The following is a 20,039-nucleotide window of genomic DNA, read 5'->3' as shown; positions in this document are numbered from 1 at the left end:
GAGATGAGCTGCTTCAGACAGGATGAAAACAGGAGGCTGCGCTTATGCAACACAACTCATTCTCTTCTCGCTGTCTTTCTGCTGGCTTAGAGCAAACACGGGCAGGCTCAGAGAAACGTCTGCCCATCCGAGAGAAGGGAAAATCCCACAGTCACCTGGGCTCTAACAGTTCTTTACAAACGACATCCATGTGTCTCTTTAAGTTACACAGATCGAAGCTTTCACTGGGGGCTCCTTATGCCACCTTAAATGGGGGTGACATGTCCCTTTATTGATTTCTGAAAAGTGGGGCTCACCAAAAGATATTTAATTTTTTAAGGAGGCAACAGCGTGCTAAGAAAGGGGGAGAGAGAGAGAGAGGGAGAGCGTGCATGAGAGTGAGCACGAAACAAGATAAACCCGAGAAGCGCGATCCAGGGCTGGGAGTGAAGCCCAGCATGACAGGCCCCTCCCCTGCCACTTCAGAGGTTTCAGCCCTAGGACCAGAAAACAACAATAAGCAGCCAATCCTATCTGAGCTCAAGAATGGTCTAGGTTCAAAGCCAGGTAATAATTCTATGCAATATGTTGTTTTTTATTTTTCTTTTCCTTTTGAGACAAGGTTTCATGCAGCCCAGACTAGCCTCAAATTCTGTGTCACTGAGGATGGTCTTGAACCCCTGATCACTTCAAGTGCTAGGATTACTAGGGCGTGACACCATGCCTGTTATGCAATACTCTTAAATGGAGCATAGGAAAAAAATCTGTAACTTCCTTTAGTACGTCTCAAATGTTTCCACTTGGACCTCTCCTCTTGAAATTTTAGTCTATCTCCTCTAGCTATTCCTTAGAAGAAATAAGATGAGTTATTTAGGAAAGTTAGGATGGGAAACCAAATAACTCATGTTAAAAAAAAAAAAACAAACCCAAACCAAAAAGGGACTTATCTGTATTTTTCTGTGCCTAAATTCGCAGAAAACAAAAGCAATAAAAAGCAGGGTATCATATCAGTGAACAAATTAAACATAAACAAACAGGCCAGAAAGCTTATGGTTTTATAGAGCTTGCCATGTAGTCTGTGACACAGAAGTTCTCCAAGTCAGCATCACGTCTTACCTAGGATATTAAATTTTGAAAAAAATGAAGGCGACTTGAAATTGAGCAACGGCAGAAGCAGCCCTATCAGGTAGAAGGGCACGGTCCTCGACTTGTTCCACCACCTGCCGAACTGCTGGGCTTCTGTATCGTTGGGATAGAAGATCATGGAGCTGTTGTCCGGGTGACCGCCACTCCCAGCACTGGGACAAATGACTGCAATGAGTAAGGTGCACGTTAGGAATGACCACAAAGACCCCAAATCCGCTCTGCTGGAGACTGACACTCACTCAGCTGGTACCATCGACTCTCTCTCCTTTCTGGGAAAAAAGGATCGAGGGATATATGTAGGTACATAAGAAATCTTTCCCCTAAAAATAAATAATGAAAGGAGAGGGGAATCTTAGAAATGTTTGAAATACAGCCTTAAAGTATACTAGAAACGAAGCCTTAAGTTTGACCAGCCAGGCCAAATGATCCAACAGGTGCAATAGTGGCACGTCTGCTATGGGGAAAGCCAACTGCTCTCTAATTGGACTGGAGGCCCGCTCCATGGGAGGAATACATCCCTGATACTGAAAGCCTATGATGAGGGAAGTCATGAGCCCTAGGGGTGTAATGTCTGCTGGTGTCTGGCTACTATGCTCACCAAACTGCCCTGTAAGCACTTTTCTTAATGTTCATACTCATATATTAATGCTACTCTCACTTTTGGTTAGAGACGCTTCTCTTTTTAGATGGCAGAGACCTTGCAATGACTCAGAAGGCACCATGGTGCTGAGAAGAAGTGACAGAGGAGTGCTCAGCACTGAAACATCTCTATCACACCTTCTAAGGCTCAGGGTCCACTGTGGAAGAGGTGGCAGAAAGAATGTAAGAGCCAAAGGAAGGGTAGGACTGCTTACAATGTGCTCCCTCCAGACACAAAATGGCCTGGATATCCATGACCTCACAGTGCCTGACACTACCTATGCAAGTAGGAAAAGTTGATGACATAAAAATAAAAGAGAGACTGATTGGGAGGGGAAGGGGCATGATGGAGAGCGGAGTTGCAAAGGGGAAAGTGGGGGAAGGGAGGGAATTACCATGGTTTATTGTCTATAATTATGGAAGCTGTCAATAAAAATAAAATAAAATAAAAAGTATGCTAGAAACAGCGCAAAGATCTCATCCACATTCTTTGGTTCTGTGTGCTGGGGAGGAAACACTGGGCTGGAGGGGATTTGGTTGCATTTATACAATAATGTAAGTAATTCAGAGTCATTATTGCGCTAATAACTTGTACAAAGGCCAGATGGCACACTTTTTCTTCTTTTAATAACAGACAAAAATGGATGGGTTAGGAATAAAAAGTAGGAAATTGCTACAAAAGTTGCCATGGTACCACTGAAACTCAATCCCGATGAAAACCTGAGAACCGTGGACTTGGCACTTCAAGTGATTCTGGATGTTGGCCACATGAGAGAGGAGCCTGAGAGCCACGTGATCTCCTGAGAACTGGGAATTCTAGAGAATGATTACTTTAAAAAACAAATTTATTTGAAAGAGAGAGAATATGAAAATGTGTGTCAGGGCCTTTTGCCACTGCAAACAAATTCCAGAAATATGTGCCACTTTGTGCATCCAGCTTTATGCGCATACTGGGGAACAGAACCTGGGCTGGCAGCAAGCACTTTTAACCACTGAGCAATCTCTCCAGTCTCCCTGCCTCTTCCTTCCTGCGTGCCTGCCTTTCTCCCTTCCCCTCCCTCCTGTTTTCTTTTCTTTTTTTTCCTTCCTTTCTGTTTGTTTTTAATTTAAAATTACTTATTTATTTGAGAGAGAGAGAGAGAATAGGCGCACCAGGGCTCCAGCCACTGCAAACGAACTCCAGATGCACATGCCCCCTCATGCATCTGGCTCATGTGGGTCCTGGAGAATCAAACCGGGATCTTTTGGCTTTGCAGGCAAACACCTTAACCGCTAAGCCATCTCTCCAGCCCATCTTTCTGTTTTTTTTTTTTTAAGATTTTATGTGTTAGAGACAGAAGGAAAGAGAGAGAGAGTGACACACAAGGAGAGGGAGTGAGAGTGAGAATGGGCACGCCAGGACCTCTAGCCACCACAAACAAACTCCAGACGCGTGTGCCATCTTGTGCATGTGGCTTACGTGGGACCTGGAGAATCGAACCTGAGTCCTTAGGCTTCGCAGGCATGAGCCTTTAACTGCTAAGCCATCTCTCCAGACCTCTATCTGTTTTTTGAGGTAGGGTTTCACTCTAGCCCAGGCTGACCTGGAATTCATTATGTACTCTCAGGGCAGACTCAAACTCACAGCAATCCTCCTACCCTTGCTGGTATTAGAGGTGTATGCCACCATACCCAGCTTCCCTGCTTTATAAGGCAGGGTCTCATGTTGGCCTTGAACTCAGTATGGAGCTGATGATGACCTTGACCTGGCACCCCTCCATCCTCTTGCCTCTACTTCTCAAAGGCTGGCATGATAGACATGTGTCATCGTGCATGACGAGAATGTATTTTCCTGAACACTGACCAAAAGACAGCAGTCTCTTCTGCTATCAAACAGAGTACACACATCATTTTAATTTCTGGGTTCACAACAGAGCTTTTGCCAATAGATGGGGCTCTGCACAGAACTCCGTCCTAGTGAACACGCCCCCGTTAAGCAAGTGCCGCCCTGACTGCCTGCCACCGAGGACACTTGGTGGCAGTTCTATTGTGGATTCTATTCTCTAGCTATTACGTGACACCCCACAAAGCCAAACATTTTTCTTTCTCATCCCTTCTTAGCATGTTAATGCATACTCTTTTCTCCTGTGCTCTGGTCAGAAATCTGGAGCAGAGGAACATGTCTCATTCCTGACCCATGATGAGCTAAATCAATGCAACCCAACACCTATAGGTGATATTCAAGGTTAAGAGTGTAGCTGCTTGCAAGGTTACATTAGTGCCCAGGTACACTTTCCCTATGACTTCCATATTGAATTAAGCCCATTGGACACAAAGGTTTATTTTTTTTTATGATTTAAAATTTAACTTAATTAATTAAAAAAAATTTTTTTTTGGTTGTTCGAGGTAGGGTCTCAATCTAGCCCAGGCTGACCTGGAATTCACTATGTAGTCTCAGGGTGGCCTTGAACTCACAGCGATCCTCCTACCTCTGCCTCCCGAGTGCTAGGATTAAAGGCGTGCGCCACCACGCCATGCCAGCTTAAATTTAAATTTTTTTTGTGGTGCCAGGGATCAAACCCAGGGTCTCCCCCATGCTTGCCATGTGCTCTAGCACTGAATCATACCCAAGGACTCATTGTTAAATAAATGTAGGAAACTTTACTAAGAAATTAGGTTATTTCGGAGGTAAGTCCTCCATTTATTTTTTCCATATACAACTGGCCTCTGTTATTACCAGGAGACAAATTATTTTATATGTCGTAAGTCAGTGAAGCCTACCTCTTAGTAAATTACAGCACGACATATCTAAAGCTAAGTCAACCACCTGGAGGAGAGGGACGCCGCTCGGTTGGAGAGAGCTCGTGTGGCGCGTGCAAGGCTCTGGTGGGACGCCGGCACTGCCAGCGGCACGGCCGCCCCGCAGCTGTACCCGAGCCTAAGAACTGCGCTTCTAGACGGCGGCACCGTTACAAGTGCTGTGAGTTTACGGGCCTCGTGATTACTCAGAAAAGCATGGAAACTGTGGGTCCAGTTGAGCTGTGAGACAGTCTGAGCATCCCTCACCCAGAAGGCTTGAATTCCAAGTGTTTCAGATTTGGGAATATTTTCAGACACCTTACTGCTCACGCCGCTCCAAGGCACTTCTGGCCTGGCTTTGTGGGACGGTGCCGGGGATCAAACCCGGGGCCTTGTGCATGCCAGACAAATGCGGTAGCACGAACTTTGAGCTCCAGAGACCCTCACTTGATTTTTGTTTCCCTTTTCTTGGTTTTCCGAGGTAGGGTCTCACTCTCTAGCCCAGGCTGACCTGGAATTCACTATGGAGTCTCAGGGTGGCCTCGAATTCACAACCAATCCACCTACTTCTGCCTCTCAAGTGCTAGGATTAAAGGCATGCGCCATCACGCTTGGCCTAATTTGATTTGGAGTATTTCAGATTTCAGATATATTGTGCCTAGCTCACATAAAAGCAACCATTTTGAGGGGTGGTTGGAGAGATGGCTTAAGGGTTAAGGCACTTGCCTGCAAAGCCCAGGATGCAAGTTCGATTCCCCAGGACCCACGTAAGCCAGATGCCCAAGGTGGCACATGTGTCTGGAGTTCATTTGCGGTGGCTGGAGGTCCTGGTGTACCCGTTCTCTTTCTATCTACCTCTTTTTCCCTCTCAAATAAATAAATTAAATATTTAAAAAAAAACAGTCATTTTGGACTTTATTTATCTTTTTTTTTTTTTTTTTTTTGCTTTTTGTTTTTTGAGGTAGGGTCTCACTGTAGTCCAGGCTGACCTGGAATTCATGTATTCTCAGGTAGCCTCAAACTCATGGAGAACCACCTACCTCTGCCTCCCAAGTGCTGGGATTAAAGGTGTGTACCACCATGCCCGGCTGTTTATCATTTTTTAATTACCAACAATAGGAGCAGTTCAGTAACATAACAGTAATCATTTTTTCACTGACCGCTTATCTAAACGAGGGTCCACATTAAACCCTTTTGAGAGTGAGACAGTGAACAAAGACGAAACAAACTGACTTTCAAACCACTTACCTGGGTTGCTATCATTGGTCTCCAGTATTGTGTCTGTATCATTAATTTGATGAATAAAATCTAAAAAAACAAGGACAAAGATGTAGTTTAACAATGGATAAAAGACACCAACTCCTACCATCCTCTAAAGTCTTTTGTTTATAAAATTGTTTAAATTATCACCAAATGTGAATCTGAACTGATGCCACTGAACTGAAACTATTTTACTGTTAACCCACAGCTTCGCTTTCTGAAGTTTTCTTTGCCTGAAGGAATGATAATGTTATCGGTTTCAGTCCCACTGTGGAAAAATTTTAAGACTTCAAGATTTGTTTAGCATTTTATTTATTTGACAGACAGAGAGAGAATGGTCACACCAGGGCCTCTAGCCACTGCAAACGATCTGCAGATGCATGTGCCACCCTATGCGTCTGGCTTACATGGGCCCTGGGGAATCAAACCTGGATCTTTAGGTTTTGCAGGCAAGTGCTTTAACCACCGAGCCATCTCTCTAGCCCATACTTCAAGATTTAAAAAACTTATTCATACTGGGCATGGTGGTTTACGCCTTTAATCTCAGCACTTGGGAGGCAGAGGTAGGAGGATCACCATGAGTTTGAGGCCACCCTGAGACTCCATAGTGAATTCCAGGTCAGCCTGGGCTACAGCGAGACCCTACCTCGAAAAACCAAAAGCCAAAAACTAAAAGACAAGACAAAACAAAACAACCTACTCATAAGGCTGAATTAATGGTAGTTAAAAGGCCAGAAGGAAGATGAAGTGTATAGTTCTTTCCTATGCTCACATTAATTTATGTAAGTTCAGCTGCATTTTGTATAGTTCTCAAGTATGCCAAAAAGGAAAACCAACAATCACATATAACCAACCCTACTTCAGAAATCACCTAAAGTTTTCATCAAGTCCATTATGTACTTGTAGAGACCCAGGGCGGTACAGTTGTTATGTGCTCCCAAGAAGCACTAAGAAGCCGGGCGTGGTAGCTCACGCCTTTAATCCCAGCACTCGGGAGGCAGAGGTAGGAGGATTGCCATGAGTTCAAGACCACCCTGAGACTACATAGTGAGTTCCAGGTCAGCCTGGGCTAGAGTGAGACCCTACCTCAGAGAAAAAAAAAAAAAAAAGAAGCACTAAGACTGCAGGACATACCAAAAGAAAGTAAGGTCATGGAGGAAGATACCTGATCACTCATGTCATTCTATAGTGAATAACAGAATGTACTGGAGCAGATAGAGTGTGTACTTCTTTTGTTCTGAGACAAGGTCTTGCTCTGCACACAAAAGAAAACTATATGTATAGCAGCTGAATGGACATAGAGAGTGGGTACAATAGCTCACGCTTTCTCCGTAGATGATCGCTTCCAAGAAGAAGAAATTCATGCTCAAGGGGGGAAAATGTACTCTTTTTACATATAAAACACGGACAGCACACAGTTCACAAAATACAGGACATTACAGTACATCTGTGACATTAAAATCTCATGGAAGGGCAAATAAAAATGTCTAAAGAGACTTTTTTTTTTTTTTTTTTTGAGGTAGAGTCTCACTGTAGCCCAGGCTGACCTGGAATTCACTATGGAGTCTCAGGGCGGCCTTGAACTCATGGCGATCCTCCTACCTCTGCCTCTGGAGTGCTGGTATTAAAGGCGTGCGCCACCACGCCCAGCTAAAGAGACTTCTTAAGGGAACAGTAATGAAAAAAGAGATGGCTGGGGCGTCTACAATACAATTTCTAGATCAGCAGCACACTGACAATGTGGACGCTCCATGAGAGGACCATGTGGGTTCTGACAGTGTTATTTACCTTGCCTATGTTTGAAATTCCTTTATGACCAAAGTGTATTTTGTACATAAAGTTAAGGCTATATTTACAGAAACATTAAGGTATTAAATAAAAAGTATGTTTAAAATATGCAAATCTTTTTACCAACAATAATGTATTTATTTATTTTCTGGTTTTTGGCTTTTTTAGGTAGGGTCTTGATCTAGCCCAGGGTGACCTAGAATGTATTGTGCAGTCTCAGGCTGGCCTTGAACTCACAGCAATCTGCTTCACAAGTGCTGGGATTAAAGGCATGCACTACCATGCCTGGAGAGTACTTTAATTTTTTTTATAAGAAAAACCTAAGAGACATTAAATAGACTGTGAAAGCATCCTAATGACATAATATTAGCATTTTCCATGATTATAAAAAAAATATCCCATGATAATTCCTCCCCCGCCCACACTTTCCCCTTTGAAATTCCATTCTCCATCATATTACCTCCCCATCATCAATGCAATTTTAATCAAACTCTAATCGGACTACAGTGGAACTTTATAAATTGACTGATTCTAAAATGTATATGAAAGAGTTACAGGCCATATTAAAAAAAAAAACTGAGTATTTTTAAAGTTAAAAAAAAAACCTGGGCTGGAGGGATAGCTTAGTGGTCAAGGCATTTGCCTGCGAAGCCAAAGGACACAGGTTCTATTCCCTAGGACCCACATTAGCCAGATGTACAAGGGGACGCACGCATCTGGAATTTGTTTGCAGTGGCTGGAAGCCCTGGCATGCCCATTCTCTGTCTCCCTCTTTCTCTGTCAAATAAATAAATAAAAACCTTCTGCATAAAGTCACCATACACAAAGTGAAGACAAGCTATTAAGATGGTTATAGCATAATAATGGATAAATGTACATAACCTTTACAAGGAATCCCTAAAAACAAGCAAATTACTAACAACCCAATAGAAACATTGACAAAAAAATATAAGTAGCTAGTTAATAGTTAATAGGATCAAGAGAGGAAGGCTGGAGATATGGCTCAGTGGTTAAGGTTCGGAGTCCCCAGGTAAAGCCAGAGGCACAAGGTGGCACATGTGTCTGGAGTTCGCCTGCAGTGGCTAAAGGCCCTGGTGCACTCATTTTCTCTCTCTGTCTCTTTCTCTCTCAAATAAATAAATAAAATACTGAAAAGAAAAAAGAAAAAAAGAAAGCTGTCCAATGTCACTTTCTAAGCAGGAGTACAAACGGAAACCATGTTCTTGTCGGCATGCTGCTCGGTGGGAGAGCGCTTGCTGCCTGGCGCATGCTCGGCCCTCGGGGTTGACTGCTGGTACCGCGAAGGTGTTGCAGTCAGGTTCGCATTGCTGGTACCAACCACCCAACCAAGAGCAGCTTGTGGGAAAAAAGAGGTTTATTTTGGTTTATTTTTATTACAGGCTCGAGGGGAAGCTCCATGGCAGGGAAAACGATGGCATGAGCAGAGGGTGGACATCACCCCCTGGTCAACATAAGGTGGATAATAGCAACAGGAGAGTGTGCCAAACACTGGCATGGGGACACTGGCTATAACACCCATAAGCCCACCCTCAACAATAGATTCCCTCCAGGAGGTATTAATTCCCAAATCTCCATTAGCTGGGAACCTAGCATCCAGACCACCTAAGTTTATGGGGGACACCAGAATCAAACCACCACATTCCACCCCAGACACCCATAAAAGGATAACCATACATGATTTAAAATGCAATGCATTCATCTAACTTTAAAAGTCCCCATAGTTTTTATCAATCTCAATGATGTTCAAGCATCCCCATAATCCAAGTTCTTTTAAATGAGCCATAATATCAAAAAATAACCTCAAAAAGCCCATAATGGCACAGAATAAACATTCACACTGCAAAAAATGGCATTGAACATAGCTAAGAAATATTCAACCAATACAAGATTTAAAACAACCAGGCCAAATATCAAACTCTGTAGCTTCAAGTCCAACAACTCTAACCAGTGACAAATCTCCAAGTACAATAATTCTAACTAGCAACAAGCCTCTGGCATTCCAACTTTGCCCCTCCAGCTAGGCTACTCACAGTCTTGGAAAACATCGGGGCTGGCAGCTCTCCTTAGCAAGCATCTCGTGGTTCCAGCATCTCCACTGCAATCCATGATTCATCCTCATGGCCCCAAGGGGTCTCCATGCAGGCATAGAGCAAACTTGTTTCACACTGCCCATGGCCATTTCCAAAACACAAGTTGCAAACCCAATGACCCTCTCTTTCCTGCATTTCTTATACTCCACAATACCAGGTAGGGTGCCAATTTGTTAATCCAGGGAGGAATAAAGCAGACTTTGAAGAACAGGGCACTCCTTGAGCATTCAGGCCCCTTCAAAAGAGTCTACATTCTTCCTGTTGTCCCAATGCAGGTCAGCTGGCCCAATCTCAAAGATTGTAATCTCTCAATTATAGCTGAACTGGCAGTAGTTCACCCCAAAATTTTTCTTTCTGGGCCATATCCCTCTGCTCACACCAGTTCATTTCTACACAAAGCAGCCCTGCACAACTTCTCAGGACCTGGGCATAACAGCAAGCCTCACACCAACTGCTAGCCCAGTCCAAGCAAAGCTCTTTTGCACCCTCATAAGCCAAACCTCACAGTCCATAGATCTTACTGCATTCAGGTCTTTCAACTCTGACCAGAATAGTCCATCAAGCTGTATTTACAGCTCTCTTAGGCCAAGGTTTCAAATCCTTTCACATCCCTCTTAAAAATCAGCTCCAAAAGGCCAAAGCCACACAGTCAGGTGTCTAGCAGCAATCCCACTCCTCGGTACCACTTTACTGTTGCAGTCCAGTTCGCATTGCTGATACAAATCACCCAACCAAGAGCAGCTTCTGGGAAAACAGAGGTTTATTTTGGCTTACAGTCTGGAGGGGGAACCTCCAATATGACAGGGGGAAACGATGGCATGAGCAGAGGGTGGACATCACCCCCTGGCCAACATAAGGTGGACAATAGCAACAGGAGAGTGTGCCAAACACTGGCGTGGGGAAAGTGGCTATAATACCCATAAGCCCGCCCCCAACAATACACTCCTTCCAGGAGGTGTTAATTCCCAAATCTCCATTAGCTAGGAATCTAGCATTCAGAACACCTGAGTTTATGGGGGACACCTGAATCCAACCACCACAGAAAGCTAACAGACAACCACCCCACCCAGACTGACAAGACTTGTTTGAATACATCATGTACAGAGAGGATGTGGAATGAGGGAAACTTTTTCTAAACTTGGTACAAGTGTAACTGGAATAAACAAGATAAGGAATTTGGCAATTCTTGAGAAATTTCAAAAAGTAAATAATCTAAATTCCAGAAATGTTTCTTACTAGACACATAGCCTGGAGAAAATCCCGTATGAATACAATGAGGCAGAAATGAGGACATTTCATAAAGGTTTTTCCCATAATTACACAATAAAGAGATGAAACTGACCAAAAAGAGAAAAGATTAAAAAAAAAGCTATAGTACATTTATATTAATGAATACTATAAAGCAACTAAAATGAGCTATGTCAATTAAATTACAACACAGAGCAAGTTGCAAAGGTATTTACATAGATTAAAATCATGCAGCCAAGTGTGGTGGCGTGAGTTCGAACCCACCTTGAGACTACATAGTGAATTCCAGGTTAGCCTGGGCTACAGTGAGACCCTACCTGAAGGAAAAAAAAAGCATAAAACAAAAAGCAAACAAACAAAAAAACCCACATAAGACAACAGTACATGTTTACATACTATACATAAAAGTTATGTGGTAAAAATATAAAAAAATGTATGAAAATGATAAATACCAAATTTAGGAAGAAGGAAAATGAGATCCAGAAGGAATACATGTGGAGTTTGAGTTTCAATATCTCTGAAATATTTATTTTTTGTTTGTTTGAGGTAGGGTCTCACTCTAGCTCAGGCTAACCTGGAATTCAGTATGTAGTCTCAGGGTGGCCTCAAACTCACAGTGATCCTCCTATGTCTGCCTCTCAAGTGCTGGGATTAAGGGCGTAGACCACCATGCCCAGCTCTGTAATATTTTATTTTTATAACAATAAGAACTAATGTAAATATGGTAAATTGTTAAAACATTAAAGCTTATTAGCAAATACCCTGATGTTTTGTTTACTTATAATGGTATCTGCATATTTATGTATCTTTAAATATTTCCTGTTTCTTTTCTTTTTTAAAAGATATTTTTATTTGTTTGAGAGAAAAATGGGAAGAGAAAGGGAGATAGATATTGAGAAAATGGGCACACCAGGGCCTCCAGCTGCTGCAAACAAACTCCAGATGTATGTGCCACCTTGTGCACCTGACTTATGTGAGTTCTGGAGAATCAAACCTGGGTCCTTTGGCTTTGCAGGCAAGCTCCGTAACTGCTAAGCCTTCTTTCCAGCCTGCTTCTTTTCTTTTTGAGACAGGGTCTCATATAGCCCAGGCTGGCCTTGAGTTTCTGATTCTCCTGCCTCTGCCTCTCTAATGGAGTTAAGGCATGTTTATCTTAAACCTTAGGTCTATCAAACATCAGGGGAAAATTTTGAAATTTTTTATAATATGAAATGGACCTTTTATTCAAGAAATATTATCAAAAAGAATGTAGGGGCTGGAGAGATGGCTTAGTGGTTAAGGCACTTGCCTGCAAAGCCAAAGGACCCAGGTTTAATTCCCAAGTACCCACATAAGCCAGATGTACAAGATGGAGCATGCGCCTGAAGTTACTCTGCAGTGGCTAGAAGCCCTGGCATGTCCATTCTCTCTCTCTGCCTCATAAATTAGTATTAATGAATTTCATAAGCTTTTCTACTTACAGTACTAAAATTTTGTAGTAAACACTGAAATAATGCCTGAATTAGAGAAATATTTTGGAGATTTTGAAGGATGTAATTAAAGTTGATGTTAATTAATTTTAGAAAAGATTTTGTTTGTTTGAGAGAGAAGAGGGCATGAGCTTGTCAGGGCTCTTTCAATTGCAAAGGAACTCCAGACACACCTGGCTTTATGTGGGTACTTGGGAATTGAACTGAGATCATCTTTAAAAGCAAGTGCTTTTAACCACTGAGTCATCTCCCCAGTCCCAATTACTGTAAATGGTTTTGAATCCAGAATATTTTTCAAAATGACATTCTGTACACATCTCAGTTTAAGGCTGGAACAATTCAGTGGCATTTGGAGTGACTGCTAAACAATGACACTGATACTTACTGAAAATAAACTTCCCAGTATTGAAAAGGAAATTAGACATAAGCACCCAATAAACTATCATTGCTCCAATGAGAGACACCAGTGAGAAAACGAGACTTGACCACTGCCCAAAGGCACCAAAGTAATGTCTGCAGACATCTGGATATTCCCAGGTAGTCGTATCTGAGGAACCTGGATGAGAATGAGAGAGAGAACACAGGTACATGCTGGTCGGTCCTTAATTTACAATTTTCATCCTTCTAATTAGCTCAAAATTGTCAAAAGCTTACGGATATTTCATCTCCAAATACTAGAGCATATTATGAAAAAAAAACCAGCAACTGGCAAAATATTACGAGAGCAAAATACAGAAACTATATGGAATCAATAAGATATTAAAGTCTTAGAAACATTATAACATTGTAAGCCTGTATAATAAGTTAAAACATGTGGTAACTAAGGCTAGACAAAAATACTAGGAAAGGGTTTATAAACAGGCGACATGATTTATTAGCTATGTAAAACACTATAGATGATAGATAGCGAGATAAGAGATAGAGATAGATAGATAGATAGATAGACAGACAGACAGACAGACAGACAGACAGACAGACAGGTAGGTAGATAAAGGACACATTTGAAAGAGACCGTTGATCTCTTTCCATGGTGATTCTAAATCCTGTCATGGTAACAACCACAGGTTAGCCATCACAGAAGAAAAGCAGGCTTTGGGATGTGCTTATTTATTTATTATTTATTTGTTTGCAGACAAAGAGAGACAGAGAGAATAGAGGCAGAGAGAGAGAGAACAGGTGTGCCAGGGCCTCCAGCTGCTGCAAACAAACTCCAGATGTAAGCACTGCTTTGTGCATCTGGCTCTATGTGGGAACTAGGGACGTGAACCCTGGTTGTTAGGTTTTGAAGGCAAATGCCTTAACTGCTGAGCCATCATTCCAGGCCTGACTTTAATATGTTTAAGTAGTGTTTTTCACTTACGAGTTTAATCAGAGATGGATGCTGAACTCTGAAATACCTTTCTTTTGGTTATCTATTGATATAATTGTGGATTTTACCTTTATTTTGTTAGTATAGTGAATTATGTTGGATTTAAAAAAAATATTTTATTTATTTTTATTTATTAGAGAAGCAGATAGAAAGAGAGAGAATGAAAAAAAAAGAGAGAGAGGAAGAGACAATGAGTGCACCAGGGCCTCCAGCCTCTGCAGATGAAACTCTGGATGCCTGCAGCACCTTGTGCATCTGGCTTACATGGGTCCTGGGAAGTTGAACCTGGGTCCTGAGGCTTTGCACTTTAATGGCTAAGCCATCTCTCCAGTCCTATGTTGGGTCTCTTAACAAAATATCTTTCTTGCCTTAATGGAATAAACACAGGCTATTATTATGTTTTGATTCATTTGTGATTCTATATGATGATATTTTATGAGGAAGTTTATGACAATGTATCTCTGTGTCTTTTTGGTATGGTCAGACTTTGCAGCAGTGTTACCTTGTCAAATGAGCTGATCTGGGTTCATCCTTGTAAACTGTGTGCAAGCAGTGTAAGAAACACAAGCACTGAGCACTCTTGACTAGTTGTAGAGAAAACTCCATGGGGGCAGTGTGCTCATCTTAAGGAACTGAGTTAAGATATGCACGCACTGCATTTGTTTACGGAGCTCTTCTGATCTCAGCACAGTGAAACCACAGACGCCAAAGGCGAAGTAAACTCAACCGGGAACTTGAGTGGCCAAAGCAAGATTTCTCTTCAGACTTTCAAACAGTTCTTCCCAAGGGACCACAGCATATTTAGTTAAAGAAAGGAGCTACTTAGTTGAGAGAGAAAATACCAGAGTACAATCCTGCTCTCTGGGTTTGTTCCCACTGAGTGAAAAGAATGCATGCCAACTTATATCTTAAAATATTTTATTTTTCTATTTTATTTTTTTTGAGGTAGGGTCTCGCTCTAAGCCTAGGCTGACCTGGAATTCACTCTGCACTCTCAGGGTGGCCTTGAACTCACAAAGATACTCCTGTCTCTGCCTCCTGAATGCTGGGATTAAAGGCGTACACCCACCATGCCTGGCTCAATATTTCATTTTATTTTTTGTGAGACAGGTATCATATATAGCCCAGGCTGGTCTTGAACTTGGTAAGTACCTGAGTATGACCTTAAATTCCTGATTCTCCTGCTTATACCTCCAAAGTACTGGATTATAGATGTGTCCCATAATACTCAGCTTAAAATACTTCAAAATGACGTTTCCCTGACCTGCTGGGCAGATGTGGTGGTGTACCCTAATAGTTCTAGCCTTGAGAGACAGAGTTGGAAAGATTACTTGTGCTCAGGAGTTTAAGACCATTCTGGGAAGTATAGTAAAGACCCCCATCTAAACAAACAAAAACCAAACAAAAGTATTGTTTTTCTGATATTGTTTCCTGATCTAGAATTTATAGAGATGAGTAGAGATAACTTTAAGAATTATTCGTATTTTCACATTTCTCTACTTAGAAATTTTACTTTTAGGAGATTCCAACATTTAGATCTGTGACGGGTAGGTCAAAACAAATCATTAATAATTGATAAGAATCAGAATATCAATTTTGTTTTGACAAAGGCTATGTTTTTCTTTTTATTATTCTTATATGGAAATCGACACCAATGTGAATGTATTCTGCAAAGAAGTTCCAGTCTTTCTGAATTTCAAAGGGAGCCACCAGTGCATTAATAAGTCAGTTATCTGTCGGGCGTGGTGGCGCACGCCTTTAATCCCAGCACTCGGGAGGCAGAGGTAGGAGGATCGCCGTGAGTTCGAGGCCACCCTGAAACTACATGGTGAATTCCAGGTCAGCCTGAGCCAGAGTGAGACCCTACCTCGAAAAACCAAAAAAAAAAAGTCAGTTATCTAAGAGCTATACATTAAAAGAACAAATCTTTAAGTACAAAGCAGACAGTTGTCACACATGTGGAATATATACTAGGATCTGCTTCACAGGAGCTAATGTATAAATTCCCGTATCAATAATCTAAAGCCTTACATATCATCGTCCTTGACTGCACCACTCTGTAGCAGCAATAAAGTGTCAAGAAACCCATCAACACGATGACACACATCCCAGTAGTAAATCCAGCCTGTTGAGAAATCAAAGTACAGGATATGGTCATCATGCAAGAGTAAGTCCATCTGCAATCATATTGGTACTCTAAAAAAATCATAAGAAAAAGGTTGGAAAGATGGCTCAGGCCTTAAAAGTGCTTGCTTGCAAAGCTGACAGACCTGGTTCGATTCCCCAGGACCCACATAAAGCCAGAAGCACAAAGTGGCACATGAGTATCGAGTTTGTTTGCAGTGGCGGGAGGCCTTTGTGTGCCTATACTCTCTGTCTTTCAAACACATAAAATTTACATACATACATACATACATATTTTTTTTCAAGGTAGGGTCTCACTCTAGTCCAGGCTGACCTGTAATTCACTCTGCAGTCTCAGAGTGGCCCCAAACTCACGATGACCCTCCTACCTCTGCCTCCCCAGTGCTGGGATTAAAGGCATGCGCCACCATGCCTGGCAAAATATGTCTTTTTAAATCATGAGAAAAATCAAATAATTAATGGAAAGCCAAACAGAACCATCTGTTCTCTTTGAGAAATTTTAGTTACCAAAGGTTAAAAATATAGTGGCAATTTTTCTCCCTAGTTTACAGTGCTGGGAATTGAACCCAATGCCTCATGCATGATAAAAAACACTATATACCCAGTCTTAAACTTAACTTAAAACGTAAAAAGAAAAAAAGCAAAGCTATTATTGTTACTATATTTATTTATTATTAGTACTATTATGATTATGATGATGAAAGTTTTTTAAAAGCCCAAGCTGACTTAAAACTCACTATGTAGCCCAATTGGCCCTGAATTCATGGTCCTTTTGCTTTAGCCTCCTGAGTGTTGGGACTATAAGTTTAGAAAATGATTCAAATGAAAGCGTGCTCAAGAGTCACATTACCTGTTTTATGCCCCAAGGAATACTTAGTATAGATGTTCCCATCATGGTATTCCAAATCATAAAACTAAAAGAGAAATGCATAAAAATATAAATTTAGACTATTCAAACTTTTAAAAATATTTATTTATTTAATTATTTGAGAGATACAGAGAGAGGGGCAGATAGAGGGAGAGAGAATAGGTGCGCCAGGGCCTCCAGCTACTGCAAAGGACCTCCAGAAGCATGTGCCACCTTGTGCATCTGACTTTATGTGGTACTGGAGAACTGAACCTGGGGCCTTAGGTTTTGCAGACAAGTGCCTTAACTGATTAGCCATCTCTCCAGCCCCGAACATTTTAATTAAGTCAAAAGTCAAAAGAGAGCCGGGTGTGGTGGTGCACGCCTTTAATCCCAGCACTCAGGAGGCTGAAGTAGGTGGATCGCTGAGAGTTTGAGGCCACCCTGAGACTACATAGGGAATTTCAGGTCAGCCTGGACTGGAATAAGATCCTACCTCATTAAAAAAAAAAAAAAAAAAAAGATCAAAACAATCAGTGACTTCATTCATATATAATTTGTTATGCTCCAAAAAGTAGTTTTACTCACATACTCACATAGTTACTAAACTGGTGTTCTTCCCGTGTCCCTCCGCGTAACTCTGCAGTTTATAAGCAGAGCCCAGTGGGCTGTACACATAGCACTCCTCTGGCGCCGGCACGACGTGGTCTGGGGCAATCTGGTGAAAAAGAGACACAGAGAAACGTCAGAGCCACCAAATGTACACAGCAGGGTATTTCCTACATACCACAGAACCCGGCTAGGCTCAGTTCTAGGATTTTATGTTCAAGTAAAGCGGTTGTGAGGCTCTGGCAAGCAGGAAAGTTTCCAGATAAGAGAGATACTTGACTACTGAACACCTGGGCTTCTATTTTTCTTCCCTCCCTCACTTCTTTACCTACATTCCTCCTAGATTTGGGTTCTCCAGTCTTTTGCCATGAGTGAAAAATCAAACAAACAAAAAACCCCCCAAAAAACAAAAACAACCCAGGGCTGTGTTATATCAGGTTAGAGAAAAACTGCTACAGCTAGCAAAGCAAACTTAGAAGAAAAGTAAAACAAAAACTTACAGGAGCTGGGCGCTGTGGCGCACGCCTTTAAGCCCAGCACTTGGAGGGCAGAGGTAGGAGGGTCACTGTGAGTTCGAGGCCACCCTGAGACTACAGAGTCTCTAGGTCAGACTGGACTACAAGACCCTACCTGGAAAAACAAAACAAAACAAACAAAAATACATATATAGAAAATTCTGAGCCAGGTGTGGTGACGCACACCTTTAATCCCAGCACTCGGGAGGCAGAGGTAGGAGGATCACCGTGAGTTCGAGGCCACCCTGAGACTCCACAGTGAATTCTAAGTCAGCCTGGCTGGAGTGAGACCCTACCTCAAAAAAACAAAATAAAAAAGAAAGAAAATTCTGGCAATATTCTCACTTCAGTTATACAGAGAACACCTCAGACCTGACCCCGTGCCTGGTCTCTGGCTTTGTACTGTGTGAGAAAACACGGGAAACAGGACAGAGGTTGGAGACAGGACTCGGGTCAGAGAGCAAAGGGCTTCAACTCAGTGCATGATGCTGACGTGATTTCCAGGCAAGCAGTATTCGCTCAGGCCTAGGCAGACTAGCTGGTATCTCTGAAGTATGCTTCTAGGAGTTTCTGTGAGAGACTGGATTACCTTCACTCCCCAAAGGACTGCGATAATTCTACGATGGAACTGAGGATCCACCACTACTGATAGGGAGAACAAAAAAGTTTGACATTATCCCACGGAGAACATTCTGGAAGTCCTTGCTTTGGCTATAGAAAAGGAGATTTTACAGTGGTGTAGATCTGTAATCCTAGCACTTGGGTGGCGGAGGTAGGAAGATCGGGAGTTTTATGGTTCCCTCTGGCCACATGGTGAGTTTGTGGGCAGCCTGGGTTACGTGAGACCCTGTCTGAAAAACAAGAGATGCTAACTAACAACCAAACAAGACAAAGGAAATCTTACGGCTTGCTTCACAACCGTCGCTGTGAGGGCCTTTGGCTTTGTAGGCAAGTGCCTTAATCATTAAGCCATCTCTCCAGCCCCAAGCATATGTTTTTATCCTGAAATGCTCCTACTTTTCTTTCAGCTTTCAAAAATCTGAATGCATCACATGCAATCACTCTTATTTTATTCTCTTTCACTACATACTTGTATTATTTCATCATATACTTACAGATTCTATTCTAAAATGATATGATAGGCTTTAAACAACCTAAGGTCCATAAGTGGTGGGCCATGGACCAGTTCTGCCTTCAATATCCTTACAGCCCTTTCCCTAAGAATTTGTTTTCATGCTTTTAACATTATGAGAGAAAACAAAAGAATTTGTGGTGGCATGTGCTCTGCACAGCCCAAGTCTGCAGAGTCTTAATTTCAGTTTCTTAGTCTCATAGAAAGTTTGTGAAAACATTGTTTTTTTTTCTTTGTAGCTTCAGGCTCAGAAACTGGAACAGAGTGAGCAGAATCTTCTGTTTGTAAAATAGGATCTTAGCTGCTACTTTAAAAAAGTAAGCCACCTCCCTCAAAGCTGATGGGACTGAGGATCAGCAGAATTTAATTTAAAAAAAAAAATCCAGGCTACTGTTAACAAGCATCTCTGTACCCCCGGCCAGGCTAGATAGAAGACAGGGGCCGGGCCTGAGACATGGTTTGCTACTCTGACCCGCATGATGCTGCCCTTAGGAAGGCAGCCAGCAGCAAGCCCATACCCTGGGGGCTGCCTTGGTTTACGCAGTTCGCTGTGCATTTCGACTCAGCTCTAGACAATCGAGCAAGGCTGCGCCTCTTACCAGGGCCTTGTCGGCAGGCGTGGTGAGCCGGCTGTAGTAGTGGATCCTCTTGTTCATGGCAGAGGCATGGTCACTGACCCTCTGAATGACATCATGCACACCGACGATGTTTGTGGGCTCTATATAGAAAGGCCTAAAGAAGGGAATATACACTTGACAGAAAACATTGTGGAAAAAATTCTGGAAGTCAGCCATTGAAGAAAATAACTTCTTGTCCGCCATTTGAAACGGGAAGCACGAAGGCGTTCACTTCTCGCTTGTGGTGGGAAAAGAAAGCATTACAAAAGAAGTATTACCCCCGTGCACAGCATGCAGCGTTTCTCACAATGCTTGTACTTTAAACACCCTTAAACAGTAAATGAACTTAGCAACATAGGAGAGAGAACAGGGAAAGTTTAAATCGGC

At 42.2% G+C, this 20,039-nt stretch overlaps 1 protein-coding gene across 3 annotated transcripts in view; it reads right to left on the bottom strand.

The window, feature by feature from the left end:
• The window catches only part of Slc38a9 (solute carrier family 38 member 9), an 81,512-nt gene that overhangs the window by 30,107 nt on the left and 31,366 nt on the right, over positions 1–20,039 (bottom strand). For all 3 annotated transcript variants that reach the window (XM_045138979.1, XM_045138978.1, XM_045138977.1), the window contains exons 3-9: positions 19,635–19,767; positions 17,376–17,497; positions 16,783–16,846; positions 15,819–15,912; positions 12,804–12,974; positions 5,791–5,850; positions 1,096–1,290 (exon numbers count right to left, since the gene is read on the bottom strand). In XM_045138979.1, coding sequence (XP_044994914.1) covers positions 1,096–1,290; positions 5,791–5,850; positions 12,804–12,974; positions 15,819–15,912; positions 16,783–16,846; positions 17,376–17,497; positions 19,635–19,767 — 839 coding nt within the window. The remainder of the gene's footprint in view (positions 1–1,095; positions 1,291–5,790; positions 5,851–12,803; positions 12,975–15,818; positions 15,913–16,782; positions 16,847–17,375; positions 17,498–19,634; positions 19,768–20,039) is intronic.

This window comes from Jaculus jaculus, chromosome 20 (assembly GCF_020740685.1).
Source record: "Jaculus jaculus isolate mJacJac1 chromosome 20, mJacJac1.mat.Y.cur, whole genome shotgun sequence".
Taxonomy (NCBI): Eukaryota; Metazoa; Chordata; class Mammalia; order Rodentia; family Dipodidae; genus Jaculus; species Jaculus jaculus.
This window is presented reverse-complemented; position numbering and strand designations above follow the sequence as displayed.